The 17,053-nt window shown below is 42.3% G+C and overlaps 1 protein-coding gene across 1 annotated transcript in view; it reads right to left on the bottom strand.

The window, feature by feature from the left end:
* ARAP2 (ArfGAP with RhoGAP domain, ankyrin repeat and PH domain 2) overlaps positions 1 to 17,053 on the bottom strand; it is a 1,270,949-nt gene that overhangs the window by 627,764 nt on the left and 626,132 nt on the right. Inside the window, exons 12-13 of the mRNA XM_086964430.1 lie at positions 11,008 to 11,093; positions 6,513 to 6,695 (exon numbers count right to left, since the gene is read on the bottom strand). Coding sequence (XP_086820556.1) covers positions 6,513 to 6,695; positions 11,008 to 11,093 — 269 coding nt within the window. The remainder of the gene's footprint in view (positions 1 to 6,512; positions 6,696 to 11,007; positions 11,094 to 17,053) is intronic.

The following is a 17,053-nucleotide window of genomic DNA, read 5'->3' as shown; positions in this document are numbered from 1 at the left end:
TTTAACGCAATTTACAGAGGTTCTCCTTCAGATATACTGGGAGCCATACACTGGCAACAAACAAAAATGCTTATTTCTGGTCGCCCTGAAATCAGGTCTGCATGAGAGGCAACAACGAGAAATTGTAGTTTCTCCCGAAAAGCCCTGACAGAAGCAGTATACTGGATGGGACTCATATTGTCTGCCAGAGAAGAAGAAATGACTGGATGCAGACTGTGGGATTGGAGCCTGCGCTTCTCAGGACCACATTTCTTGAGAAGGCACATTCAGTGCTCTATATATTCATACAGTAGATGATAGCACTTCACCAAATGTTTTGGAACCTCTGCAAGAAGTGCCAGGACTAGCTCATGAAAACAATGCCATCCTGAGGATTAAGCTTTTAAAAGTCCTTGAAGCTTGCTTAGCTGTGCCTGCACACTAGATTTAAACAATAATGTAATAATTCTTAGAATTACGAATACTGACAAACACACTAGAAGCATGCAGGGAGTACCTAGTGATGTCCTATTAAAAGTTTGTGAATGTGCTGAGAAGTGCGAGTACTGAGCAGTGGGGTAGTGTGGTAGTGCTTTCGCGTTAAAAGTGATTGTATCGTATGGAGAAAAGACAAGATTCTCCATTATTAGTACTCAAACCAAGTGCCACTGCTATGACAATGAAAACAGGAGTCATGTAGAGAAGTTCCAAAACTGTACAGTGACTGCATGTCCCTTAAAACTATGAGGATAATGCTGAAAATTGCTACTTTGTCCCATTAAAAGTAAGAAATGATCTATGACAGTGCCTACACTGTCCTACTGAAAATGTTTGGTTTCAACTGCTATATGTCAATCTATTCTCATTTAAAGCTTATTAAAATATGTTCATTATATTGGGAAGTTCCAATAACGGTCCTAATCCAAGCACCAAAGCCTTAGAGAAAATGCTACCAAAGTCAGAACACAATTAACAGATTTATTAGATTTGTCAGTTCTGTAACTTCAAAGGAGGGATAATGTCATGAGAAGTGGCACTACATTAATGTCAATCCTGCTTGAGCTAGAATTAAGAGAGTGAAATTAGGAGAAAAATCTCTATTTTACCTCGACCAAAATACTGGAATGAACTTTCCCTCTCTTTAAGAGAATGTCCCAATCATTTGGCCTTTAGGAAACTGCTAAAAACTACTCTGTTTTGCTTTTAATAAAAAACTATTACATATTCTTCGCTGCATAGTTATAATGTTTCCATAAAAGCGCAGAGATACTCCTTGGAGTCGATTCCGGCGCTATACAAACCCTTATATAAATAAATAAATAAATAAGCCCTGTTAAAGCACAACTCCCTAACAGGGCTACCATTCTTAACTGGCAAGTGACCTCACGTCACAAGGGTCACCGCCAGCAAATCCTTACATTTTAGTTAACCACTCGGGGACGATTTTGAAGTGCCATTTCCTCATTCATACTACATGTCCCAGCATGCATCGACTAGTTGACAAAAGGTCCAGGAAGCAGCTGAAGGTGACCGCGCTATGGGCGCAGCACTGTATTCTGTTCTGCACAACTTGTGGCAAATTGCCTCCAGAGATCGCATTGGGTCAAAAGGATGAAGGATTTAACAACAGAAATAATCATCTCCACTTGTTGATGAAAGACACATCTTGTACACAGTATCAACTATACTCCTACAAAATAAAACCGCTTAAATATTCATGACACTATTGGGTCCTGGAAGACAGCACTAGAAACGTCCCAGCAGTTCCAAGTAACTGGCCCCAGTCTTGGAATGGGACTTGAGGGAGGTAATAGCACTTGGCTCCCATTCATTCTTCGTCCTCTACTTCCACTCGGCAATCAAATGTCTTGATGTTATTGGTGGTAGCTTTTTATGCCAGCCTTTATCTCCTGGGAACTGAATGAAGTATTTTTTTTTAATTGACACACTGGCATGAGCCTAACCACAGAGGTAGCATGTGCCACCAGACTGAGCATAAGGAACCCTCAACACCATATAAAAGAAAACAAATCATCAGGATTTTATTGAAAGACATGAGATGATTAGAAACGCCAAATTTACACAGATACCAGTTCATGCTTGGCAGAGCAACAGCAATATAAAGAACTAGAGGCAGGTGCAGAATTAGCAAGCCATGCAACCTGGAGACCTCCAAAACAAGCGTGAGTACTTCGCCTCTTTCTCTGCGCAAATATATCATCCCGACAAATGAGTTGAAACACCCACTTGATGATGGAAGGCCTTTGGGTAAAGTTTGCACAAAATAAATGCTAAAAAACAAAAATAGGGGTGGGCATGAATCACTCAGGGACCCAACCTTTCAGCATTTTCTGTCCACTCCAGGGTGCAGTACTTGGAAACCAACTGTGCAACTTCACTCCTATCAGTGGGAGAGGGGAATCCTTTGACACAACCCCCTCACCACCCTCAATCCATAGGTTTTTGTGAGTGTGGCCTTTGTTTTGGAAATTCTACTCAGAACAGAATTGAGTGGTGTCCTCCAGTATATGAATGTCTAACCATCTTTCCCCAAGTAACCTTTACCCCTCCCCTGCAGAGAAGTTTCAAGGTATCAAAAGCTATAGGAGGCATTGATTTTTTTCCCATCAGTTTAAGCCTTTCAGTGTAACTTTCTAGTGAAGAAGTAACATTGCACAGACAGCCCTCCGACCGCAGAAGCTTGCAGTGCCTTACGTCACAGTAAAAAGGAACGGGCAGTAACTATGACAAAAGGTTGGCATTCAGCAAGATGAACTCTTTATTGCTATTTGACCGTCCAGCCCCTCCACTACCCCTCTGGTTTTGAAGCAAGTACCCGAAGAGAATACTCGCTGTTTTGTACACAGTAAACCCTTCAATAACACCACAGGATTCTTCAGGGTGGGTGTGGTCCAATGCTCATATGACTGTGAGGTAGAAATGTTGATATTTTTCCAAAGTAAGTTCAGATGCTCATATTTGCATGCAATTACATTTTAGATTCAGTGGTAGCACGGCAGTGATGCACAGCAGTTTTTTGCTAACAAAAAGCAAGGTCAACTGACTTGTTGGTTGTTCATTACAGAGCTGTCACTAACATGTCTGTTATCCTTTTACCAACATTAGGAGTCAATCCTTATCTTTGTGAACACCAGGGGCGTAGCTTGATCAGTGATATTCTGGTGGGGTCAATTTCAATCATGACAACATCTTTGGGACATCCCTACCAGGCCCTTAAGAATTTGTTTCCCATTGTCATTTCTATTACTTGTGTAAATAACACACATTTCGATTTAGCATGCTTCTCATGTTCTGTTAAGTGTGATTCCTTCTGCATGCTGATTCTGTTACTGAGGGTAAGGTCAGTATTTTAATGCAGAGTTTCATTCATCGACTTGGCAACATGTCAATAAGTGTGCCAAGTACACATAGGTAAAAGACAATGCCATTTACAATGTCAATAGCTCTAACTCAAACAAATGTGAGCCAGTTTGCATTTCCAATGCTTGTTAATGCATATGTCACGCATAAGGTAGGCCCTGGAACACCCAGAGGGCAGGGTGCAATGTATTTAAGTAGCTGTGCATATTTTACATGTCCTGGTAGAGATAAAGTCTTACATTTGTTTTTTACTACTGTGAGGGCTACCTCTCCCATAAAATAACATTGGCGTTCTCTTATTACATTCTCTTATTGTAAATCCCTAGATGGGAATAGGTAACCAGTTCAAGTTTTTGGTCTCTGGAATTACAATTTAAAGTCCTAACTTATGCTGAAGTCAGATTTTAAATGGCAAGACTGAAAATGCCACTTTTAGAAAGTTGGCATTTTTCTGTCTTAACCATTTAGTGCCTGTAGTCTGTCTCTTGTCACATGACTGGGTGTAGCTGAAAGTTGAATGTTGTTTATTCCTCCTAGAAAGCCAAACAAAATAGGGTGTTTAGGTGTACCCGGAGGGACCATCACTGGAAGGAAGGGGGTAGTAGTTGGGCACAGCCCCACTTACACCTAAATAGGCTGAGTCCTGTCTTCACACCAAAGGCTTCATACCCATTTAGTTAGTCTAGAGCCAGGACAAGGAAGGTAGAATGCCTGGGGACTTCAAAGGAAAACCTCTAGAAGCTTCTTCCCCACTCCAAATGCACAGCTGCATATAAATACTCAACATCAGCCACCAACTCTTCAGTACACTTCTGGACCTCTGGATACTCTTTCAGGAAGAAGGGCTGCTGTGCTGCTACAAGAACTGCCACAATACTGGACTGCTGCTCTAAAGCAATTGTTGCCCTGGCGTGCTCACCATCTGCCCTCTTGCCTGGGGAAGGAGAGCTGGCCCTGTAATGTAATTTTAAACCCCAGAGTGACTCTAAGGGCTAGTATGCTGGCCTCTTGATCTGAGCCTCAGGGACATGAAAGGGTCCTCAAAAACCTGAACCAGTCCAGTTCCTAATCCCGAGCAGTGCCTCTCTGGTCTTGGACCGTTGGTGTGGCTCAAGTGTGCTGAAATCAAGCTTTCAGGCTCTTCTTGACTGAGAACGGTCCTTGTTTGCATCAATATCTCACCACCTGCACCACAAATCAGTGCAAAGCTCAGGCAATGCCGACTACTCGTGCTTTGTCAACAGCCTTTTTTGATGCTCTCCCTGCTCCTTGCGGCCCTCTGCAACACAAATGGGACTATTAGCATGAACTTGAGAAGATAAACCTTAAAAAGGACTAACCTGGGATAGTATAATGGTCAGCCTGAACTTTTCACTTTGACCCAGTCCAGCACGACCATATAGCCGAGGTTGGCCTTTGCGCTTTTAGACACTAATTTACACTTTATTTTTATCTCAGGTTCTACTGATTGAATGCTTGTCATCTTAGTCTTGTTTTATTTATTACATTTTATTCTATTCTTCTGAGTTGGAGTGGGATCTTTTTGTGTGGTGTTTTCCTTGTGTTACTGTTTGAAGTGATGCAGAAATACTTTACACATTGCATTTATGTTACGCCTGAGAGCTCTGTGCCAATCTACTGGGGTTTGGGCACAGGTTAATTGGATTTGCTTGTGCCTTACCCAGACAAGGTCTGTGGTTACTTCTTGACCAGGGCTCACACCTCAGTCAACCAGTAACCTTTTTCTTATACATGCAGTCTCCTATACCTTGCAAAACACCCATACAACGTGTCAAGTTCACATTTACCCTATCTGCAAATGTAGGACACTTTTTAGCTATCTAATTCACTAATGAGGGCCACTTTTATTTTTATGCTCATGCCTGTTTTCTGTCCCCGTCCAACCCTGACCATTCATATTTAAACAGAGATGGAACTTGGAATGGCTTAGTGGTAACACCTCATGTTGTCCACATCATAGAAAATTAGACTAAACCCAACAGTGGTGTGCTCAGGTAGTATGCATAAATAGTAACTTTCAAAAGCTGTACAGTTGCAAAAATGTTAATGTAAGGGCAAGAATATCTAAGAAAAACTTGGTCAAAATACAGTGCGAAAAATACAGTCAAATATTCATAATAGCAAGTCTATACAAAATAGTTAATCTTAGAGAAAACAGATGCACGCCTGCAAGATGAACGATCAAATTGGGCATTTTTATATTCTAACCAATGACCAGAAAAGCAAGAGATGGCCATTCTCTGATACTCATTTTAAATACTTCTGCTGGCTTAAGGCGAAATGGCCATGTGGTCTAGAGTGATCATTTAGTTCCCACAGCAGACCACATATGAATCAGTCCTCAGGTAGGGATCTGACAGAGAGACACCTATACAAGCCCACAGTGATAGACATGACAGAATCCTCAGAAAAAACTCTATCATCGTATCTAGTTGAAGATGGGATGGAGCCTGGTGGTAAATGCTGGGGCCTGCAGGCTTACTTCATAATGAACTGTCAAAGTTCAGAAATAGTACAATGGAGATTTTTTTAAAACTACACAGACCTTGACCATAGCGCAAAAAATAAGTCAGGGCACGGTGGAGAGGTATACTTCTTGGAACCTTATCTCATCAGCAAATATGAGGGTAAATTGTTTGTACCATCCACTTTTCAAACCTACATTTGTATTACAATTGTGATCATTTGATGTTTCTTTCTGAATATTCCACATTCATGAGCTCTTTCTCGTTTCTTGTCAAAATTAAATTCTAATGACCACTGACCTGGGCCTTCTTTTACACCAGATCGCAAAATGTTTTAATATTTTGATACCATACACTTTATAATTAATTTCTGGGTCATTAAAGTTATTGTCACAAATATGCACTGCATATTCCTAATTGTAATTGTCTATTTCACCTTTTACAGCCTACTGGGGAATTCTCATTTGTGATTAAGTATTAAGGCCTTGTAAGAGATTCCCACCAGGGAAAAGTGTCTTGCTTTTCAAAACCTAATTTTTCATCTTTCAATTTTCAGTCGTTTGCCTTCTGTCTAGTCGGCATTTCCTATGACATACTAGGTACACTAACTGTACCAAGTAGTTTCACTGTGCTGTGACGACTTTACTTCTCTCTCATTTAGAATACCTCATTTAGTTGTTGTTGGCTGAGAGAAGACGGTAAAAGTTTCCTAAATCGTCCTTCCTTATACTTCTGTGTAATGAAACGTTGTCTTTGGTCTTGCGTTGATTCAGGGTGAAGTTGCTTTTCTGGCTGAAGATTTGCCGCCCAAAAACAATTAGCCTTCTTGTTTCCGACAACAATAAAGAGCTGCAATAAAAATAAACACAGAAAGAAATCACTGAAAAAAGTCAAAGTACTCAATAGGATACATACACTTGTTTTTTGTTTCTAGTGGAATATTATCATCCGTTATGGGCTACTTTGATAGCACTTGCGTAGTAAAGGCTATTCGTATAAACCTCGAGCGATAAAACATTTTTTTTAAATGCATCCACCATATACTTAAGATTATGATTTGAACAGCTGTACAAACATTTGGGGATGCATCAAAATTCACACCATTTTGCTTGAAAGTATGTGAAAATGTTAGCTCTCGTGGGAAGCAGCGACAGCAAAAATGTGAATTTCGGCACTTATTTTTTTTCTGTTTGTTTCACCACATGGACATGTATTTTCACGTGGAGAACAGCTTGTGTATAGGCCTCCTGAACAGAGTTTTGATTTTCACATTCAATTTTCACACAAAGTGTAGCATTTTTTAAATATTGTTAACTTCACAACTTAACTGTTAATTTAAGGAATATCTGAGACTACCTAAAAGGTACAACTTTGTAAGTGTTAAACACATGTCCAAAGGCTACTACCCCGGAAATCCCAGGTGGCACATCTAACCCTAAAGTTATGACTGCGTAAAATCCACCAAACTCGTGGATTTAACATAGCAGTACGAGGAAAGATCTGGGGGCATATTAACAAGATGTGCGTTAAAAAACGCACATCGCACTTTTCACTATCGCCAGATTTTTTCACCGTGTTAGCACATCATTATCAATGCGCAACACGTAGGCGATAGTAAATCCTGCGCTAGCCGGCTATAGTGAAAATCAGAGCGTGAAAACTGGTGTTGTTTTCACGAGCTAATGTGTGCCTTGATAATATGAGGGGGGGGGGGGGAATGGATTCAGCTTTATGATCCACACCCCCATGTTATCAATGCCTAACGCCTGGTTAGAGCAGGCGTTGGGAGACCTGCGATAAACAAGTTTATCGCAGGTCTTATCCTCCCAACGCCTGCCTTGGTGATAGGGTGTTCCCACCTCCAACCACATTTTACATGTGGTTGGACGTGGGAACGCCCACTTTGCATGTCATTAGCGATGTTTCTCACTGACATGCAAAGTGGGCTTGAGGCAGGCATTGCAATGCCCTTGTTAATAGGGCGCTGGAAGTATCGCCGTTTTCTCGGCGAATTGTGCCGAGAAATCGGCGATACTTCAGCTTGTTAATATGCCCCCTAGTTCTGTGATTTTGGATTTCAACTTCAAAGTCAAGGGTTTCTGACTCGAAAGTAAAAAAAAATCTACAACGAATCAGTCGATTAATAAGTGTGATGATATGCAAATCAACAATACTTTTTTTTACTGACCTTAGAAGGATGAATCCCTCAGTCATTCCTGTTGGCATGCAAACTTGCAAACTTGTCTCAGTGACTTTCGTCACTCAACTGAATTTTCTCATAGAAAATTGAGCCTTGGTAACACAATATGACAACATTAAGCAGTACAATTTAGGAATATGTGTATGAAAATAAATTAGAGCCAGAAAAAGCAAGTGACCATGAAACCGTATCAGAGACTTTGGGGCTCATTAGGATGGTGGCTGACCTGAGTCCGCCCGTCATCCCTGAGGTGTTTGGACCAGCAGCCAGTCATGGGGCAGTTCCGCACCACAAATTAGTATGCAACCGCTACCATGGCAGTCGCATTCTGCAATTTAACATTGCAGTGGGTGCTGCTGACAGCAGCACCTGCCGAGATGTTAAAATCGCATGTCTAGCATTTCACTGCACCACACGGTGCACCCCCCAAGTGCACCCTACCTCCCCCAAACACAAGAGGGGCCCGCAACGGGCCCCTAGACCCAATCCCGCCTGCCTTTCCATGGCGGCAATGCCCCCATGGAAAGGACTTTCATTTCCCACATCCTAATATGGCAGACGGTACCTGCTAGGTACCGCCACCATAATAGTGGCCCTGCTCCCCCGGGCAGGCAATCGTTACGATTGCCACCCACGGTAAAGTGGCAGGCAGACTTTGCGTCCACCGCAATACCCACCTGCATCCTAATTTGGTGGCGGGTAAATCCTATTACAATGGCGGAACGATAGCCACCACCGGGTCGGCAGTGGCAATTGTTCTGCCATTGTAATGAGCCCCTATCTACTCTACCATGACCCCATAGAAGGAAAAGGAAAATAAAAAAAAAGAGCATAACGCAATTAACCCATAGTTCTATGAAAAGTATGGCAATACAAAGAAAAAATAAGAAATTAAAAACAAGTATTGCAGAATTCTCACCAGGAGGTAGATTACATTAGGTGTATAATATACAGAATAAAATGTTACAGAGTTGTAGAGGGGTCCCATACACACTAAGTCACTGGAACCAAGCTATATCTGGCTGATGCACCCTAATTAGTGCAAAAGCGGTCCTGGGTTACTTTTGTTCTGGTTCAGGGGAACACTTGGCCTGGCAGTTTAGGCTGTACTGTTCCCACTGCGGCAGGGTCAAGACTGATTTGCATAAGGCTGGGTCTTTTTGAGGTGGTATGGTGTGCAAAATAAAGATGGACTGTGATGCAGCTCTGAGTAATTACCACTGGCTGAGATTAATTCAAGCATTTCATCCATCACTTTTTTGTACACCCAATAATATTCATCACAGTGAAGTCAGCAAGTACCAGAATAAGCCTGCAACTGCAGCTCTAACATCATGCTTTTTGCGTCTAAAGATACAGGAGGAGTTAGTTTGTGGTAGAGCTTCCACGTTCATGCGGCAATAGCATTGCTGATCGTTCAGCCAGTCCATAAAGATGACATTTTCTCATTATGGATACTTGCTTCTGGCTCCCTTTGATACACTAAGTGAGAGCCTATAACTAGCATTATAGGCCAGTGCCACACCACTAATGTTGCAATAAACCACTAAAAGACATGTGACTTCCTCTTCCGGGCATCAAGATATTTGTTTACCATCACACCAGAAATCATAAGCACCATTAGGCAGCAAGTCAGATTTGCTGTTGGGAAAACACATTATTAAACCTGAACCACACAGAGGGCACAGTCTTTGTTTATTTCTGAAATGTCATACTGAAAGTACACTTTGATACTCCGAAGATCAATAAAGCCAACAGGAGAAATGTGTATTAAAAACTATAACAAAGCAAAGAAGAACAACTGATTGATGAGGGTTAAGTGAAAAGAACTTGGTGAACTGAAAGGTTTTATGATTTGTGTAAGGTCAGGCTCTTCTGAGCAGCTACATTTTTCATTTCTATAACCTAATTTCCTTCCAGGCTCCCAGCTGCAGTTCGATCTTACTCACTGAAGAAGACAAGGAGTTTCTGACTAACCTTCTGAGTGCATCCCTGGTATGAAATGCCACATTCATGAGCGCATTATATTTAAAGATGTCGATGCATTATTGTTAACAACCAACACCTACGCAGTCTAGTTACTGTTGTGTTACTGCGGCTGTCTACCTCCCATGAGTGTTAGTTCTGGAGGGCACTGAAGCCTTGCCTTTGCAAACCCTGCTTTCTTGAGAAAAGAAAGTGAACTTCTGTGAAGAACTAGAGTCATTGATCAAATTGTTTCCCAAAAGAGCAGCTGGCTCGTGAATCAATGCACCCTTCACTGTGTGTAAACCCACTCGAACCCACCCCATCCTTCTTTGAAGCTGCGTCCTTCAAATGGCAGGATTGCAAAGACACTTGGGTGCTTGCTGTACAGCCATTCCAAAGATGAGACACTGACCTTTGCTTCTAAGTCTGAATATGTATTTCTGTATGTGTCATTCCACGTGTGCCTTTTTTTGCCTACATCATACTGTAAAGATATTAGGGGTTCTGCATAGCGTTGTTGTTAATGTACTAAAATGTGTGGCTGCTCAAAATGAAATTAAGGCTCCTGTGATTATTTCTCAAGGCCATATATCAGAGTAATTACCATAGATAAATTATGCATTACTTGTTAGCATGTAGTTCGGCAACTTTAATTTATACTTGCTCTTCTTCCACAAACTTTTTCTCAGACTTTAATTAACACATGGATCTTTCCATTGACTACGCTGTCTTTCAGGCGCGAGACCCAGGGGTGAGTGATTGTATGGAGCCCGGTTGAGCATGCAGGGAGCACTTAAAACTGACGTACAAAGGTGCAATTTACCAAACCGGGGTGTGATGTACAGCAGCCACTGCAAGCGGACAGAACAGGCTCGACACTTTTTTTTAATGTAAGTACCCTCCGAGCTGTCATCATTAATTTGAAAGTTTCTCATGTCTTATATAATTGTGTTTTCCTCCTTGAGTCACATGGGGCACGTTTAATTCCATTACCTCGACGAGTTCGTTGCTCCAAATGCTGGCATCCAGTTTCAGGCTCCGCACTTTTGAGATTTTGGGTCCAAGGGATCTGTGTGGTCCTGAATGACAAGTAATCAGAGACATTTACATAGTCATTCATATGCTAAATACAACATTCAAGAGATTCCTTTGGACGCATAATGTGGGCACTCATGCACAGCACTGGTTAATGAGTAAAAAAGCACGTCAGCCAGTCGATAATCAGACAACTTCGTGGACTTGCACAACCAGGCATGTCATCATACTTGTGCTCTATTTTAGATAAAAAGTTCAGATTATAACAAATATACCTCCAGGGTTTATTTCTTGAGTAGCAAAACCACAACCATATAGTCCACATTCATGAGTTAAATAAGGTGTTATCAAGCTCAGTTACACAGATTAAAACAAAGGTATGGTCTCTATATCAAATGTACAATTAAAATAGTCACTGACATTTGCACATTGGGGCTATAAGGATTAAACAATATGTTATGCGAAATTTGACACTATTAATAATCCACAGTTGCATTGGCAATCACCTAAAACATGGCCAATCAAATATATTTGTCTTCGGTTGTAAACTCTTTGCACTGATACCAAAGAGGCAAAAATGTGAGCTACATTTTATGATCTCCACCCATCTAGGCATGTTACACAGTTGTGGTACTAACCAGGGGAGTCTATAAAATCATTAAATACGCCCACAAATACACTTACAGCATCAGACATCATTATTGTGACTGGGACAAATTTACAATGAACTATTACACAGTATTCATTCTCTGCTACACATGCCTGACAATCCCTGGCAGAGTAATAGGTCTGATATTAATGAGCAAATGCATCAAAACGTAGGTACTATGCTTACCTCCACATATGGAGCACCATGGTGTGTGTGTGTATATATATATATATATATATATATATATATATATATATATATATATATATATATATATATATATATATATATATATATATATATATATATATATATATATATATATATGTATATATCCAAACAACAGGTTCCCCAAAGTAGAAGGGCCACACACAGGGAAGTTTCCTTTTCGTTTATTGCGTGCAAGTGACAGCAAAGTGAAATAAAAGCCGTCCATCAATGTCTTCAGCCTGCCGCGTTTCACGCTCCTTTGAGCATTTCATCAGAGGCTTTAAAGTTCAACATCGCCAAAGAGCATGCGCACTACTTGTAATCACAACCACCTGCCTCAGTGGGCGTTGGCTCTCCCTGAGCCCGATGGTCCTTGTAGTGCCAGTCATGTTTCTCGAGTGAGCTGCTCATTTGCGATGCACAAATAAAAATAATAAAACCACAGTGGGCTTGGAAAGTCTTTCATTCCTTCTTTCCTGCAAGTGCATTCTTGCACAAACTGACCTCCATGGCGCTTAATTAATCGCCATTTAATAAAACATCCAATCTGAATTTGGTTGACTGGCTGTGAAAGGACATCGATAGGCTTAACAAGCCGAGTTGAAACCACCTCACCCACAATGCTTCATAATTGTCATAGTGGTGTGTAGAGTATAAAAACATGAAACTAAAAACGGACTTGTAACTACCGTGATCAGGAACCGCTTTGTTCGAAACGCGTAGGTGAAGGAAGTATGTTAGAGCTGGAATAAACCGTGTTGCAATCAACCCGAGAAGAGTGCAGCGTCATTATTTAGTTGCTACATAATATATATATATATATATATATATATATATATATATATATATATACACAGAATCCTCTCCAAAGGGCAACAAGAAGAGGCCACACCGGGGAGACTGTGGAGGAGTCCTTTATTGCTGATAAAAACCAAAGTTCGGGCGGATGCATTTCGGCATATCTGTAGCCTTCCTCAGCGCCTAATGGTTTCAGCAGGGTGTAGGGAAGAATGCCGGTGAAATACCTTGTTCCCTCCTGCCAGGTGCACACAAGCTCCGCCCCCCCCGAACAGCTCGAGATGTGATTCGCTGATTGTCAAGTGTAGTGGGATGCCCAGTGCTTCCATACTACAAGTCCCAGAATGCTGTGGGCTGGTCTGGCACTGCGACGGGGGTAGGTAGAATATGCGGGCAGTTGTCATCTGTATGTCGGCAATGCAGAAACCTCCTCTGCTCCCCGTACTGCACCGACCTCGTGATCCGGAAAATCCATTTAGCAGAGGCAGGACCGTAGATCCATATTTGCCAGGCGTGGGGTACAATTACTCCACAGCAGCCTTACTTCATGCCGGATCCCAAGGTGTGCTCTCGGATATCCCAGTAACCTGGGCACCAACGATTCCACCAACGTGGATGCCAATAAGTCCGGAGCTTCTTCGTGGTGCAGGGACCTCTTAAAGCGCGTCATTGGCAGTCGCGCTGACTATGTACACAGAATCCTCTCCAAAGGGCAAGAAGAAGAGGCCACACCGGGGAGACTGTGGAGGAGTCCTTTATTGCTGATAAAAACCAAAGTTCGGGCGGATGCATTTCGGCATATCTGTGGCCTTCCTCAGCGCCTAATGGTTTCAGCAGGGAGTAGGGAAGAATGCCGGTGAAATACCTTGTTCCCTCCTGCCAGGTGCACACAGCTCCGCCCCCGAACAGCTCGAGATGTGATTCGCTGAATGTCAAGTGTAGTGGGATGCCCAGTGCTTCCATACTACAAGTCCCAGAATGCTGTGGGCTGGTCTGGCACTGCGACGGGGGTAGGTAGAATATGCGGGCAGTTGTCATCTGTATGTCGGCAATGCAGAAACCTCCTCTGCTCCCCGTACTGCACCGACCTCGTGATCCGGAAAATCCATTTAGCAGAGGCTGGACCGTAGATCCATATTTGCCAGGCGTGGGGTACAATTACTCCACAGCAGCCTTACTTCATGCCGGATCCCAAGGTGTGCTCTCGGATATCCCAGTAACCTGGGCACCAACGATTCCACCAACGTGGATGCCAATAAGTCCGGAGCTTCTTCGTGGTGCAGGGACCTCTTAAAGCGCGTCATTGGCAGTCGCGCTGACTATGTACACAGAATCCTCTCCAAAGGGCAAGAAGAAGAGGCCACACCGGGGAGACTGTGGAGGAGTCCTTTATTGCTGATAAAAACCAAAGTTCGGGCGGATGCATTTCGGCATATCTGTAGCCTTCCTCAGCGCCTAATGGTTTCAGCAGGGTGTAGGGAAGAATGCCGGTGAAATACCTTGTTCCCTCCTGCCAGGTGCACACAAGCTCATCCCCCCGAACAGCTCGAGATGTGATTCGCTGATTGTCAAGTGTAGTGGGATGCCCAGTGCTTCCATACTACAAGTCCCAGAATGCTGTGGGCTGGTCTGGCACTGCGACGGGGGTAGGTAGAATATGCGGGCAGTTGTCATCTGTATGTCGGCAATGCAGAAACCTCCTCTGCTCCCCGTACTGCACCGACCTCGTGATCCGGAAAATCCATTTAGCAGAACCCGAGAAGAGTGCAGCGTCATTATTTAGTTGCTACATTTTATATATATATATATATATGGAATAAAGTACCTCCCTCCATACTATATATAAATATTGCAAGTCACAGAGGAGTTCCATAACCATATAGAGGGACGAGTTCAAAGGCTGAGTTCTTTCATAAGGTTATGAAACTCAGAAGGGACCTCAATATTCTGTTCCGGTAAACCAGGGGGTACTTTATCCCATATAATACATAGTCACACCATCACAAAAACCACCTAAAACATCGGTGCATAGCTCTTACATATGAAAGAGAAAGCATGTTTGCAAACATAAAGAACAAAAATAAAACCTAGTGAAAAATTAAACACATCAAAATACTGTTAGATAGTTATTGCAAACAGATATTAGACAGTAGCGGTCACTGGTATTGTGAAGTGGTGGGGAAGGGGAATGAAAACTAAATTTTAAAAAATTATTGATCGTAAACCTATACTTACCTGCTTGTCAGCCGCCTCCTTCCTCATGATCATCGCCTCCTGAACGTCCAGGAACTGCTGCACACTGCTAAGTCTCCCAGCTCGAAATCCCACGCTGCCTACATGCTGGGAATGCTATTTGGGTCTGGGATTGGTCAGAGCGCCTCGGTCCGGCGCTCAGACTTAGCCTGGGAGCCTGTCTTGGTTTCTCCACCCAGCTGTACAAAACTGCTAGATGGACAAAGGCTAACTGAGCATGACAGTTTGGCCAGTTTGGCAAACAGTCATGCCCACTTGGCACTGCCCACCACTCCCCCCTCGTCCCTAGTGCTGCAGCATCAGGATAATTGGCCAGCCTCTCCCTCGGCTCAAAGCATGCAGGACAACAAATAAAATGATTTAAAACATGTTTTATTATGATTTCATTTTTTTGGGTTACCTCTGCTAGCTTTCAGCAGGGAGGGTACGCTCCTCCGCCATCATGGAGGAGCCGCCCCTGATATTCAAAAAAGTTCAATACAAGTCAGATAAAAAAAAAATTGTTGGAGTAGCTCGGAATGGGTAAAAACATGCAGCAAGGTTCAAGCTTTTCTCTTTTTAAGGAGTGCAAAAAATAAACATATTCTCTCTGCTTGACACTATAAGCTATTGGAATAGAGCAGAAGAAAGAACAGCAAGGTTTCGTTTTCATTGCTTAAAACAGCTGCTTCCGTTATGTTCCATAACCTGACCTTCCATTCACCTCAGCTGCTGGCACTGGCAGCAGCACTGACAGAACTCAACTGTAATAATTTATAATAGTCGAGTTCTGACATCTTTTCTTCATTAATCGGCAACTGGGCCCGTCACAAATCGGTGATTATAAAGAAATTAGGGACTGCCGTTTATACAGGGATTACAGAATTTCATGATTGATAAAGAAGTTAGAGGCTGCTGTTTATACAGGGATTACACAATATAAATCCAAATGTACAGGTGCCCCAAGCAGTAAGTATTGTGCTCTGGCTGGGCTGCAGTTCAGGATCACTGCAGAGGTGTGGGTGAAAACATTGTCTGTGCTCTGTAGGAAAATCTATTTTTATATATTACAAATGTCAACTTGCAGTGGTGCATTTAGGCCCTCAGAGCTGGGTGCTCACTATACATAGTAAAACGAAAATTGAATGCTACATATTAAGGATACTCTGCCATCACATTGAATAAATATCCAGAAGCTGTTTTTTTCTGTGTTTGGATTAGAAAAGATTTTCCATAAAATAGGCCCAGATTTAACAAAAACATTTTTTTACATTTCCACATTGAAAAAGGCTGGTAAAACCATTCAAAGTTTTTATTTTCCACTTAGTTTGAAAAGTTTAATGTGATGTTAAAAGTAAAATCTTGATCTCTTCAGTGTAAAAATAACTTTTAAAAAGTGTGCTTTGTGCTGCTTGAATTGTCTCACCTGCCACTCCAGAGGCTTAATGCACATTGCTGCCCGGGAGTAACCAACCTAGGGCCAGATGTAGGTGGCCAAATACCGGTCGGTAACGGACGATTTCGGCCATTACTGACCGGTATTTGGAATTTGAGATGTAGGGGGCCTAAATATTACTGATTTGATACATTTACCGAATCGCTAAATGTACCGATTCCGTAAAATACCGAATCGGTAAATTTACCGAATCGGTAAATCTAGCTGTAGGTGGCACTGAAAACAGTGCCACAGGCCCTTAAGAATTTGTTATTTACTACGAAATAATATTTTGTGGTAAATAACGAATTTCAGTGTACATGCACATCTGTGCATGTACACCTGCGCCATGTGATACACATACATGCCCTTAGGGCACACAAGCCAGAATCAGGGGTGTAACAGGGTGTCAAAGTGACACCCTGTCCCCCTTGACAATTCGGTAAATTTACCGAATCAGTATTTACCGATTTGGTAATTGCCATTGATTCCTATGGGCCTCAAAGCCCATAGGAATCAATGGCAATTGATTCAGTAATTGCCATTGATTCCTATGGGCCTCAAGGCCCATAGGAATCAATGGCAATTACCGAATTGGTAAATACCGATTCAGTAATTACTGAATCTTAACGATTCGGTAAATGTCACCGACTATTTACCTACATGGCATTTACCGATTT

Source organism: Lissotriton vulgaris, chromosome 3_2 (genome assembly GCF_964263255.1).
Source record: "Lissotriton vulgaris chromosome 3_2, aLisVul1.2, whole genome shotgun sequence".
Lineage (NCBI taxonomy): Eukaryota > Metazoa > Chordata > Amphibia > Caudata > Salamandridae > Lissotriton > Lissotriton vulgaris.
Note: the sequence above shows the minus strand (reverse complement) of the source record. Positions and strands in the feature narration are given on the sequence as shown.